The 12,484-nt window shown below is 47.0% G+C and overlaps 1 protein-coding gene across 11 annotated transcripts in view; it reads left to right on the top strand.

The window, feature by feature from the left end:
• dus1l (dihydrouridine synthase 1-like (S. cerevisiae)) overlaps positions 1–8,964 on the top strand; it is an 87,883-nt gene extending 78,919 nt beyond the window's left edge. For 9 of the 11 annotated variants that reach the window (XM_062050644.1, XM_062050646.1, XM_062050645.1 and 6 more), the window contains one exon: positions 5,815–8,964. In XM_062050644.1, coding sequence (XP_061906628.1) covers positions 5,815–5,930 — 116 coding nt within the window. In that variant the 3' untranslated portion in view covers positions 5,931–8,964. The remainder of the gene's footprint in view (positions 1–5,814) is intronic. The other 2 variants (XR_009826533.1, XR_009826534.1) reach the window with 2 other exon arrangements.
• The last annotated feature ends 3,520 nt before the right edge of the window (positions 8,965–12,484 follow it).

Here is a 12,484-nt window from a genome sequence, read left to right as displayed (position 1 = left end):
AGACGGCAGTCAGCAGCACCGCGTATTTTAGCCACCTACAAAATGACAAACATAGTCAAATAAAGGTCAGTTAAAATGTATGTTATTTTAAGAATATGTGTACATATTGCATAGGGCCCTGACATCTAAAAAGTACAACTCTGTTCATTGTTATGTTCATGTATTTGTTATGTTTTTCATGTGTACGCACACATAAACACACATTCTGTCACGACGTGGACTATGGCGACGCAAATTACTGCGTGGATTGTTTTCCCGTGGTGCAAGCAAACCAGACTAGACATGGCTTGAAGGTAAATACATGTTTAATTATTTACTTTAAAAATGAACAATGAAGACTGCAAAGAAGAAAGTTGTAGGTGGGATCGGTGTATTAGCAGCGGACTACAGCAACACAACCAGGAGGACTTTGAGATGGATAGCAGACGCGCTAGCCGCCAACCTCACCTTGACTTCCTCCGTCTCCGGGCCGCCCGCCGACCGCATCTGTGATCGGGTGAAGTCCTTCGTCGCACCGTCGATCGCTGGAACGCAGGTGAGCACGGGTGTTGATGAGCAGATGAGGGCTGGCTGGCGTAGGTGGATAGCTAATGTTTTTAGCATAGCTCTGTGAGGTCCGGTTGCTAAGTTAGCTTCAATGGCGTCGTTAGCAACAGCATTGTTAAGCTTCGCCAGGCTGGAAAGCATTAACCGTGTATTTACAGGTCCATGGTTTAATAGTATTGTTGATTTTCTGTCTATCCTTCCAGTCAGGGGTTTATTTCTTGTGTTTCTATATGCAGTTAAGCACGATGCTATCACGTTAGCTCCACAGCCAAAAAGCTTCGCCGATGTATTGTAGTGGAGATAAAAGTCACTGTGAATGTCCATTTCGCGTTCTCGACTCTCATTTTCAAGAGGATATAGTATCCGAGGTGGTTTAAAATACAAATCCGTGATCCACAATAGAAAAAGGAGAGAGTGTTGAATCCAATGAGCCAGCTTGTACCTAAGTTACGGTCAGAGCGAAAAAAGATATGTCCTGCACTGCACTCTAGTCCTTCACTCTAACGTTCCTCATCCACGAATCTTTCATCCTCGCTCAAGTTAATGGGGTAATCGTCGCTTTCTCGGTCCGAATCGCTCTCGCTGCATTGAAAACAATGGGGAAATGTGAGAAGCCTTTCAACCTTTGACGTCACGCTACTTCCGGTACAGGCAAGGCTTTTTTTTATCAGCGACCAAAAGTTTAAATAAAAAAAATTCATTTCAGTAGGCCTTTAAACCAACAGGACATAACTAAAACAAAACATGATCACAAAGACATGACAGAGTCCCCCTTAAGGACAGATACCAGATGTCCAAAAAAAACAATGATCAAGAGTCATGGGAGGGTGGGAGGGGGACTTGGCGGTGGGTCGCCAAACCAATTGTCCCCGAATCCACCGGGGCAGAGTCAGGTGGCGGCGACGCGTAGAACGCCGCTGCACCTGGCAAGGTGGACGCCCAGGGAATGGCCACATCCGTGGCTGACGAGGAGGCGGGCGCGTCGTCGTGGCAGGCGTGGAAGTTGTGCGCGTCCTCGTCGTGGAAGCAGACGACGAGTCCGGCGTGGGTGCGGCAGCCGGCAAAGCTTGGCGTGGGTCTTGGCGGCCTGGGTCTTGGCTGCTTGGGTCTTGGCGGCTTGGATCCTGGCTTGGGTCTTGGCGGCTTGGGTCCTGGCTTGGGTCTTGGCTTGGGTCTTGGCTTGAGTCTTGGCTTGGGTCTTGGCGGCTTGGGTCTTGGCTTGGTTCTTGGTGGCTTTGGTCTTGGCGGCTTGAGTCTTGGCGGAGTGGAGCTGCGACTGGCGGCACTTGGCGTTGTGGATCTGCGACTGACGGCACTTGGCGTCGTGGAGCTGCGACTGGCGGCACTTGGCGTCGTGAAGCTGCGACTGGCGGCACTTGGCGTGGTGGAACCTGGCATGGTGGAGCTTGGCATGGTGGAGGTACTGAAGCTTGGCGTGGTACAGGTACTAAAGCTTGGCGTGGTGCAGGTACTGAAGCTTGGCGTGGTGCAGGTACTGACGCATGGCGTGGTGCAGGTACTGAAGCTTGGCGTGGTGCAGGTACAGTAACTTGCCGCGGTGCAGGTACTGAAGCTTGGCGTGGTGCAGGTACTGAAGCTTGCCGTGGTGCAGGAACTGGAACCCGCCGTGGTGCTGGTACTGGAACCCGCCTTGGTGCTGGTACTGGACCCCGCCGTGGTGTAGGTACTGGAACCTGCCGTGGAGCTTGGCGTGGTGGAGCTTGGCATGGTGCGAGCTTTGGAGCTGGTGCTAACCTTGGAGCAGATGCTAGCCTTGGCTTTGGCTTTGGCAGGGGTGGCCTAGCTGGGGGTTGCGGCTTGGCACGCCGAAAGACTGGTGGTGGTGGCCGGGCTGGAGGCTGTGGCTTGGCATGGTGAAAAGCTGGTGGTGGTGGCCGGGCTGGAGGTTGCTGCCTGGCTGGGCGCAGCTGACCCACCCCACTCCAACAGTTCCCGGCCCTAGCCCCCCACCCCCCTCAAGGAGCGGATACCAGATGCGCTCCCCGCGGTCTGGAACCGTTTTAGGGGTGGGGGGAGGGAGGTCAGGAGGGGGGCAGAATCCTCCCCTCTAAATTGTCCAAAATATCTTTCATTCTTACCCACCTGGGGTTGAGTGGGCGGAAAATAGAAAAGTCCTGTGATGTGGGCGGGGCTTGAGTCTTGGGGGGCGGGGAATTACATCTGGATGACTGTGATTGATTTGCTCTAATGTCCAAAAACATGTTCTGATAATGTTTGATCATGGACATGGAGTCTTTAGTTGGGAGCGGCTGACAGAAAAGAGAGTTGAGGAAAAAAAAAATCCTGATCTGTGATGTCATCCGCTGGCTGCTGGGCTGGTTGTAGTCTATTTCCGCCCGGAGGGGGAGGAGCCTGAGGGAGCGACGCGTCCTGTCCGCTCGCGGAAGCCTTCCCTGAAGTCCCTCGTCTTGGGCGGCGCTTACGGGGCTGGGGCGACGTGCCAACGTCTTCGGGCCACACTGAGCTGATCGGGATAAGTTTTCCATTTGGCCCCCACATTAAATCTCGATCCTCCATGGCTCCTAACTCCTCCCACCTTCCTTCCTCCATCGACAAGTTGCTTGCGGGAGAACGATTTGCTGGCGACATTTTGTCAGGACGTGGACTATGGTACAGTTTCCTGCGTGGATTGTTTTCCCGTGGTGCAAGCAAACCAGACTGGACATGGCTTTAAGGTAAATACATGTTTAATTATTTACTAAAAAAAAAGTACAAACGAAAAGCGCGCACAAGGCGGAGAACAAACTTGGCTAAGAAAACAAAAACTAGCACAAAGGCAGAACATGGCATGAAACAAAAACTTGCTAACTGTTACATGAATAAACAAAAACTTACTTGGAAAGCATGGAACTATGACATGGATATCAGAGGTAGTAGAGGTATCATCAGGTAACATGGGTACATGGGTAACAGAGGTAATGTCGCCAGGCCGACCAACAGAAAATGACAGGCTTAAATAATAGTGACATGATTAGCAACAGGTGCGTGAGTCCAAAACGTGAAACAGGTGAAAACTAATGGGTTTACATGGTAACCAAACAATGAAGCGTAAACAGGAACTAAAAAGAGTCTTAAACCAACAGGACATAACTAAAACAAAACATGATCACAAAGACATGACACATACAGTATGAGATGAGATCAATGAGATAAGGTAAGAACAGGTTAGAAATTGCTGTGGAACCAGTTACAATGCATTATGCCATGGAAATACAATGTTAACACTTTTGTGCAAATAAGTACAGTTGCTCTTGTTTTTTCAAATGTTTTTATTCTGTAAAGGAATGAGTTAAATGTTTAAAATGACTGGTTAATAGTGCTATTATGAAGTGCAATGTCAGCACTATTTTTTTTTCCTTCAACTTCAAATGCACTTGTTTTAATAAATAAATACAGCTTTTTAAAGCATACACAATCTGTGTAAATATATTAGTCTGTGGTTAAAAGGACTTGAAAGGACTCGAAACTCAAAATGCAGGACTTGGGACTGGACTTGAGACTTTCCAGTCTTGACTTTGGACTTGACTCGAGACTTGCCTGTCTTGACTTGGGACTTGACTCGAGATTTGAGGGCAAAGACTTGAGACTTACTTGTGACTTGCAAAACAATGACTTGGTCCCACCTCTGGTATATACATATGTATATATTAGGGGTGTAACGGTACACAAAAATTTCGGTTCGGTACGTACCTCGGTTTAGAGGTCTATTGTGATTACTTATGGAGTTTATTGTGAAAAAATTGTGAACAGGAAGTGAACAAAAAGTTTTGCAACTGTTATGTAAAGAAAAGGGGTAGGATTAAATAAGCTCTGCTTCTTTCTACTCCTTTTCGAACATGTTGAAAAGAGAAACTGGAAATTGTGATGTATCATGTTGTATACTTGCATGTTCGAAATAAACTCAAACTCAACTCAACTCAACAACGGTTCGGTTCATTTTCGGTACAGTAAGAAAACAACAAAATAATGTTTTGGTTATTTATTTACCTAATTTGTGAACAATGGCATAACATACATATACACACAGGGTCCATTGCCAGGGTTAATGTGGTCAACATATATAAAATAAAAACTAAATAACATAAGGCTCAGAATGGTTTCTTAACAAACCTTTTCTACATATAAAGTGCTTTTTTTGATTGATTGATTGATTGAGACTTTTATTAGTAGATTTCACAGTACAATACATATTCCGTACAATTGACCACTAAATGGTAACACCCGAATAAGTTTTTCAACTTGTTTAAATCGGGGTCCACGTTAATCAACATTAAACTGCCTCAAGTTGTTGCTCAGATTAAATGAAATAACGAAAATGTTCTTCTACATATAAAAAGTGCAACATCAAGTCAACTCAGCCTCAGATTAACACCCCCCCCCCCACCCCACCCCCCCAGCCTGGCTAACTTTGCAGTAAGAGGTGGGAGCTGTTTGCTCGTCTTTATCTTTGTTGAAGCGATGTTCACTTGGGGGTGGTGCCGCTTCAAATGGGTTAGCATGTTTGACGTGTTGGCAAAAGCATGCCTTACCGCTGCTGAACAATGTCGGCAAACCTCCGTCCTCCGCACCGCGCAGCCGAAGTGTTCCCAAACGGGAGATCTTAACGAGGCAGGAGGGTCTTCCAGCTCTGGCTTTTATATGTTGTCGTAGCCCGGTAGTTGCTAGCATGCCGTGTGTTGTGCCTCAGTGTGCATTGTTTACACAACGTGTGCTACGCTACTTAATATGTCCGTGTGGAAACTCGTTCTGTACACCTTCGAACCGAACCGGAACCCACTTACCGAAACGGTTCGATACAAATACACGTACCGTTACACCCCTAGTATATATACATATGTGTATACAGTATATACATATGAATATATGTATATACATATGTACCTATACCGTATATACATATAAATATATAAATATATATATATATATATATACATACATGTACATATGTATATAAATATATATGTACATATACTGTATAGTATACTGAACTAGCAAAGTAAGATTTTCATTGTACGGCAAACTGTCTAACTGTGCATATGACAATAAACAATCTTGAATCTTGAATATACATATATATATATATATATATATATATATATATATATATATATATAGTGAGGGTGAGATCTTTGTCTTCATCTTCTTCGAGCAAAAGCAGAGGTGTGAAGGTGTCAGGAGGTGACATGTTCCCTGGCAGGAGTGTGCTGATCCTACTGAAGTAAAAATGTTTGTTGTTGTGGTCCGCAGGTCACGGCTTGAAGTTCAAGACCAAGGCAGAGAGAAGTAAAGCTCTAGAAGGGAAGGACATTGAGATGGAGAGAAAGTGCAACTCTCCTCAGCATCTTCTACATCAGAAGGTTTAGGATGGTCCTCGCTCTTGACAACCATCTTCTACATCAGAAGGTTTAGGATGGTCCTCACTCTTGACAACCCTTTTCTACATCAGAAGGTTTAGGATGGTCCTCACTCTTGACAACCATCTTCTCCAACAACTTGATTATCATGAGCACAGCCTGTCAACATTTGAATAAAGGGCTCCTTCAAGAACTTGTATTTGTTCAGAAGTACACAGATACAAATCATGTGTGACTTTGTAAACACTACTCAGTCACATGGAAGGTATCTCCACTGGTCCCTACTCAGTCACATGGAAGGTATCTCCACTGGTCCCTACTCATTCACATGGAAAGTATCTCTATTGGTCCCTACTCAGTCACATGGAAGGTATCTCCACTGGGCCCCACTCAGTCACATGGACGGTATCTCCACTGACTGTGGTCCACTGGTTCCCACTCAGTCACATGGAAGGTATCTCCACTGACTGTGGTCCACTGGTCCCCACTCAGTCTCATGGAAGGTATCTCCACTGACTGTGGTCCACTGGTCCCCACTCAGTCACTTGGAAGGTATCTCCACTGACTGTGGTCCACTGGTCCCCACTCAGTCACATGGACGGTATCTCCACTGACTGTGGTCCACTGGTCCCCACTCAGTCACATGGAAGGTATCTCCACAGACTGTGGTCCCCACTCAGTCACATGGAAGGTATCTCCACTGGTTCCCACTCAGTCACATGGAAGGTATCTCCACTGACTTTGGTCCACTGGTCCCCACTCAGTCACATGGAAGGTATCTCCACTGGTCCCCACTCAGTCACATGGAAGGTATCTCCACTGACTTTGGTCCACTGGTCCCCATTCAGCCACATGGAAGGTATCTCCATTGACTGTGGTCCACTGGTCCCCACTCAGTCGCATGGAAGGTATCTCCACTGACTTTGGTCCACTGTCACAAGACATTTGGTTCACTTTGGGTGTGATGTACACTGGTCCCCACTCAGTCACATGACATCATGTTCACTTTGGGTGTGATGTACACTGGTCCCCACTCAGTCACATGACATCATGTTCACTTTGGGTGTGATGTACACTGGTCCCCACTCAGTCACATGACATCATGTTAACTTTGGTTGTGATGTACACTGGTCCCCACTCAGTCACATGACATCATGTTCACTTTGGGTGTGATGTACACTGGTCCCCACTCAGTCACATGACATCATGTTCACTTTGGGTGTGATGTACACTGATCCCCACTCAGTCACATGACATCATGTTCACTTTGGGTGTGATGTACACTGGTCCCCACTCAGTCACATGACATCATGTTCACTTTGGGTGTGATGTACACTGGTCCCCACTCAGTCACAAGACATCATGTTCACTTTGGGTGTGATGTACACTGTTAAAAAGCATTGTAGGATTGTGGGTAATCCAAGATGGCGGCGCGCATAGACGCAGCGGTTCAGAGCTCTCTTTTTTGGTGCAAGTTTTTGTTATTTTTGCATGTATGGTGTGTGTGTGTCTGTCCACATTATGCCGGGCGACTAACATCTACAGTCGACCCGAACTTCTTAAATTGGGACTACGGAGTGAGTAAGAAGTCACAGCTGAGTTTCTTCGTTTACACGAGATACCGGCGGACATAGCCAGGACACCGGGCTCTCCGTGGATTACATTTCCCAGGAGAAGGAGGCAGAGGGACAGGAAGCAAAAGCGGGGCTGCAGAGCTGGCGTGCTAGCTAGGCTCCGCAAGCTGCCATTCAAACCATCGCTTCCCAGTATTTTTTTTTATCGAATGCAAGATCCCTCGCCAACAAGCTGGACGAGCTGAAGCTGCAGATTGCGACAAATAAGATGGTCAGGGACAGCTGCATTCTGCTCATCACGGAGACGTGGCTTCACCCGCTCATCCCGGACACGGCTATCGAGCTAGCGGGCCGCACAACACATCAGCATGACAGAACCAAGGACTCCGGTAAGAGCAGAGGAGGGGGGCTGTGCATCTACGTCAACAACAGCTGGTGCACCAACACCAAGACTGTTACCAGTCACTGCTCATCTGATTTGGAGTACGTTACTGTGAAATGCAGACCCATCTACCTTCCATGGGAGTTTAATGTTGTCATGCTAACGGCTGTTTACATACCACCGGCAGCTAATGCTAGTATGGCCCTCAGGGTGTTACATGACTCCATTAGCAGTCAACAAAGCGCGTATCCTGAGGCGGTGCACATCATTGCTGGAGACTTTAATCATGCAGAATTAAAAACTGTGCTCCCTAAATTCCATCAGCACATTAAATGTGCAACTAGGAGGAAAAATACTTTGGACAAGGCATACTCGAATATCAAGAGTAGCTACAGGGCTAAGCCACTACCACACTTGGGCCAGTCCGACCACCTGTCAGTGTTGTTAATCCCAGCATACACCCCCCTCAGGAAAAGTGCTCCCCCGACAACTAAAACTGTCAAAATCTGGCCTGAGGGCGCCTCATAGCAACTCCAGGTGTCATGATCCGTTACCCGGATCATGGCATGATTTATGTTGGTAATGTTTCTGTTTTAGTCTGTTTCCTGGGTGCACCCTCTTTCCTTGTTTACTGTTGTTTTCCATGTGCACTGATTCAACTCACCTTTCTTAGTTTAGCAATTAGTGTTCCCACCAGGTGTTTTGCTTAATCACTCGCCTTTATAGTTTCCTGTCACCCAGCAATAGTTGCTGGGTCAATGTTTTCTGTAGGCAACATTTACATTCTCCTGTTTTTTCTCCTCGCTATAGTAAGTTTGTACACACTAGCATTCCTCGTTTTTCACCCTTGGTGACATTTTGTGTTTTTTAGCCCCATGCTTGCTAGTATCCTCAGTTTGTATTTTTGATCCTGCCTTTCAAATAATTAAAAACCTTAATCTTATGCACGCCGCTCCTGCTTGTTTCCTGTGTTGGAGGGGAACACAACCAGCGAAGCTATGCGTCCCCGAAGACGTAACACCAGGATTGCTTTGAAAGAACCAACTGGGGCATCTTTGAACAACAGGACCTGGAGGACTACACTTTATCTGTGCTGAGCTATATCAAGTTCTGCGCGGATATTGCTATGACCGAGACTATATCCGGGTCTATCCAAACCAAAAGCCCTGGATAACTGGTGAGGTCAGTACCCTGCTGAAGGAGAGGAACAAGGCCTTCAGGTGTGGTGATGGGGCACAGTACAGTGCTGCCAGAGCCAGCCTGAGGAGAGGCATCATAGAGGCCAAGGCAGCATACCAGAAGAAAATAGAGGGACACCTCAGCAGCAACAACACAAGGCAGGTGTGGCAGGGGGTGAAGCACATCACCGGCTACAAATCCAACAACCTCGCTGTGGCTGACGGAGACGCCTCGCTGGCGGAGGAACTGAACATCTTCTTCGCTCGCTTCGAGGTGGGGCAACCACATGCAGTCGCATCACAACCCTCAACTCGGGACAACGTCCTCATGTTGGAGGAACATGAGGTACAGCGCACACTAAGGAGGGTGACCCCAAGGAAAGCTGCTGGACCGGATGGCGTACCTGGACGTGTACTAAAGACCTGTGCAGACCAGCTGGCTGTTGTTTTTACCAGGATTTTCAACCAGTCCTTGTCCCAGTACATCGTCCCACCCTGTCTAAAGGACTCTGTTATTGTCCCACTGCCAAAGAAATCTGCAGTAAACAGCCTGAATGATTACCGTCCAGTGGCACTTACACCAATCATTATGAAGTGCTTTGAAACTCTGGTTCGGGGGCACATCACCTCAAATCTGCCACCTGCATTGGACTCTCACCAGTTTGCGTACAGGGCCAACAGATCTACAGAGGATGCTATTGCGGTATAGCTCGGTTGGTAGAGCGGCCGTGCCAGCAACTTGAGGGTTGCAGGTTCGATCCCCGCTTCCGCCATCCTAGTTACTGCCGTTGTATCCTTGGGCAAGACACTTTACCCACCTGCTCCCAGTGCCACCCACACTGGTTTGAATGTAACTTAGATATTGGGTTTCACTATGTAAAGCGCTTTGAGTCACTTGAGAAAAAGCGCTATATAAATGTAATTCACTTCACTTCACTTCACTTCACAACAGCCCTCCACACTGCTCTGAGCCACTTAGAGCAGCAGGGGAGCTATGCAAGGCTACTTTTTGTTGATTTTAGCTCTGCGTTCAATACCATCCTCCCCCACAGACTGGTGCCCAAACTGACGGGGCTGGGACTGTCTTCCTCCATCTGCCACTGGATCCTGGACTTCCTGACAAATCGCTCTCAGAGGGTGAGAGTAGGCTCCCACCTCTCAACATCCATCAGCATCACCACCGGCTCCCCCCAGGGCTGCGTGCTAAGCCCCCTACTCTACACCCTCTACACTCATGACTACACCCCTGCTCATGCCAGCAACACCACTATTAAATTTGCAGACGACACCAAAGTAGTGGGACTCATTTCTGGGAGGGATGAGTCTGCCTACAGAAATTAAGTGGGGCGGCTGACTGGGTGGTGCAGGGAAAACAACCTGGTCCTTAACACCACCAAGACTAAGGAGCTGATCATGGATTTCCGGAAGAAAAAAACAATAAACATCCAACCACTGTACATCAACGGGGACTATGTGGAAATGGTCTCTAACTTCAGGTTCCTGGGGATCCAGATCAAGGAAGACCTGTCGTGGAGTATGAACACCTCAGTGACCATCAAAAAGGCACAGCAGAGACTTTACTTTCTGAGACTCCTCAAAAAGAACAACCTGTCACAAAAACTGCTTGTGTCCTTCTATCACTGCCCAATAGAGAGTGTGCTGACATACTGCATGTGTGTATGGTATGCCAGCTGCACGGCAGCAGAGAGAAATGCACTTCAGAGGGTCATAAAAACTGCCATGAAGATCACTGGCTGCTCTCTCCCCTCCCTAGATGAACTGTACAGTGCCAGGTGCCTCAAAAAGGCCCAAAACATCATAAGGGACCCATCTCACCCTGGACATAAACTTTTTGAACTGCAGGAGATACAGGACAATAAAATGCCGGACAAACAGACTTAAGAACACTTTTTACCCGCGAGCAATAGTGTCGCTGAACACAAGACGACAATAATGACTGTGCATGTGAGCTGTGTGCTTGCTATTTTTATGTATTTTTATCTATTTATCTATGTTCTTATGGTTTTATGTGTTATGAATTTGCACTAAATTAGTTTTGCTTACAATTTCGTTGTACAATGACAGTAAAGATATATTCTATTCTATTCTATATTCTCTTCTATTCTATTCCCACTCAGTCACAAGACATCATGTTCACTTTGGGTGTGATGTACACTGGTCCCCACTCAGTCACATGACATCATGTTCACTTTGGGTGTGATGTACACTGGTCCCCACTCAGTCACATGACATCATGTTCACTTTGGGTGTGATGTACACTGGTCCCCACTCAGTCACATGACATCATGTTCACTTTGGGTGTGATGTACACTGGTCCCCACTCAGTCACATGACATCATGTTCACTTTGGGTGTGATGTACACTGGTCCCCACTCAGTCACATGACATGTTCACTTTGAGTCTGATGTGCACTGGTCCCCACTCAGTCACATGACATCATGTTCACTTTGGGTGTGATGTACACTGGTCCCCACTCAGTCACATGACATGTTCACTTTGAGTCTGATGTGCACTGGTCCCCACTCAGTCACATGACATCATGTTCACTTTGGGTGTGATGTACACTGGTCCCCACTCAGTCACATGACATGTTCACTTTGAGTGTGATGTACACTGGTCCCCACTCAGTCACATGACATGTTCACTTTGAGTGTGATGTACACTGGTCCCCACTCAGTCACATGACGCATCCTGTTAACACAAGCATAGGCTTTTAGGAACCTCACAGTGTCCGCCCGCCATCTAGTAAAGGGGCAAATATTAAGAGGACCTTTTAGGGGGACAAAGTCTTGCATCTGCGTGAAGCCAGTGTGACGTCATGCTCGCTGCAGCTCTTTCTGTTCATCGGGGCTATCCAGGGACAGAAGTAAGAAGTCTAAAGAGGAGTACATTCTACAATAACACCAGAAAGAGATTCTAGATGTGTTGCTACTTGCTAGGCCTTTTTTTAAAATGAAGACCAACATCATTAAAATGATTGGTGAAGTCTCGAGAAACTTGAAAAACGGATATGTGTAAATACATATGTATATATTAGGCTGACCATACGTCCTCTTTTCCCCGGACATGTCCTCTTTTGCGGGGGTGTCCGGGCGGGGTTTCTTAAATGCCTCAAATGTCCGGCATTTTGAATTAGGGTTGCGTGTATTTTCAATGTACGTTCAGGGTTAAGTTAAGAAGGGGTGGAGAGTGGAGAGAGACATGAGAACAAGAAATGCCGAAATGTAAATGCAACTTCACGGATGATTTGTGTTTTCGTCCTGGCCGTGACACATGGAAAGCAGAATGCACTGTGTGCAAAGCAGCAACGTATGTATCTGTGGTAAATAAAGGGGCCAAAGATCTACAAGCCCATATCGACACTACAAAGCACAAAACAGCTGTGCAGGGCGAGAGCTCGTCTGCTGT

The sequence above is a fragment of the Entelurus aequoreus genome, linkage group LG06 (assembly GCF_033978785.1).
Source record: "Entelurus aequoreus isolate RoL-2023_Sb linkage group LG06, RoL_Eaeq_v1.1, whole genome shotgun sequence".
Classification (NCBI taxonomy): Eukaryota; Metazoa; Chordata; class Actinopteri; order Syngnathiformes; family Syngnathidae; genus Entelurus; species Entelurus aequoreus.
This window is presented reverse-complemented; position numbering and strand designations above follow the sequence as displayed.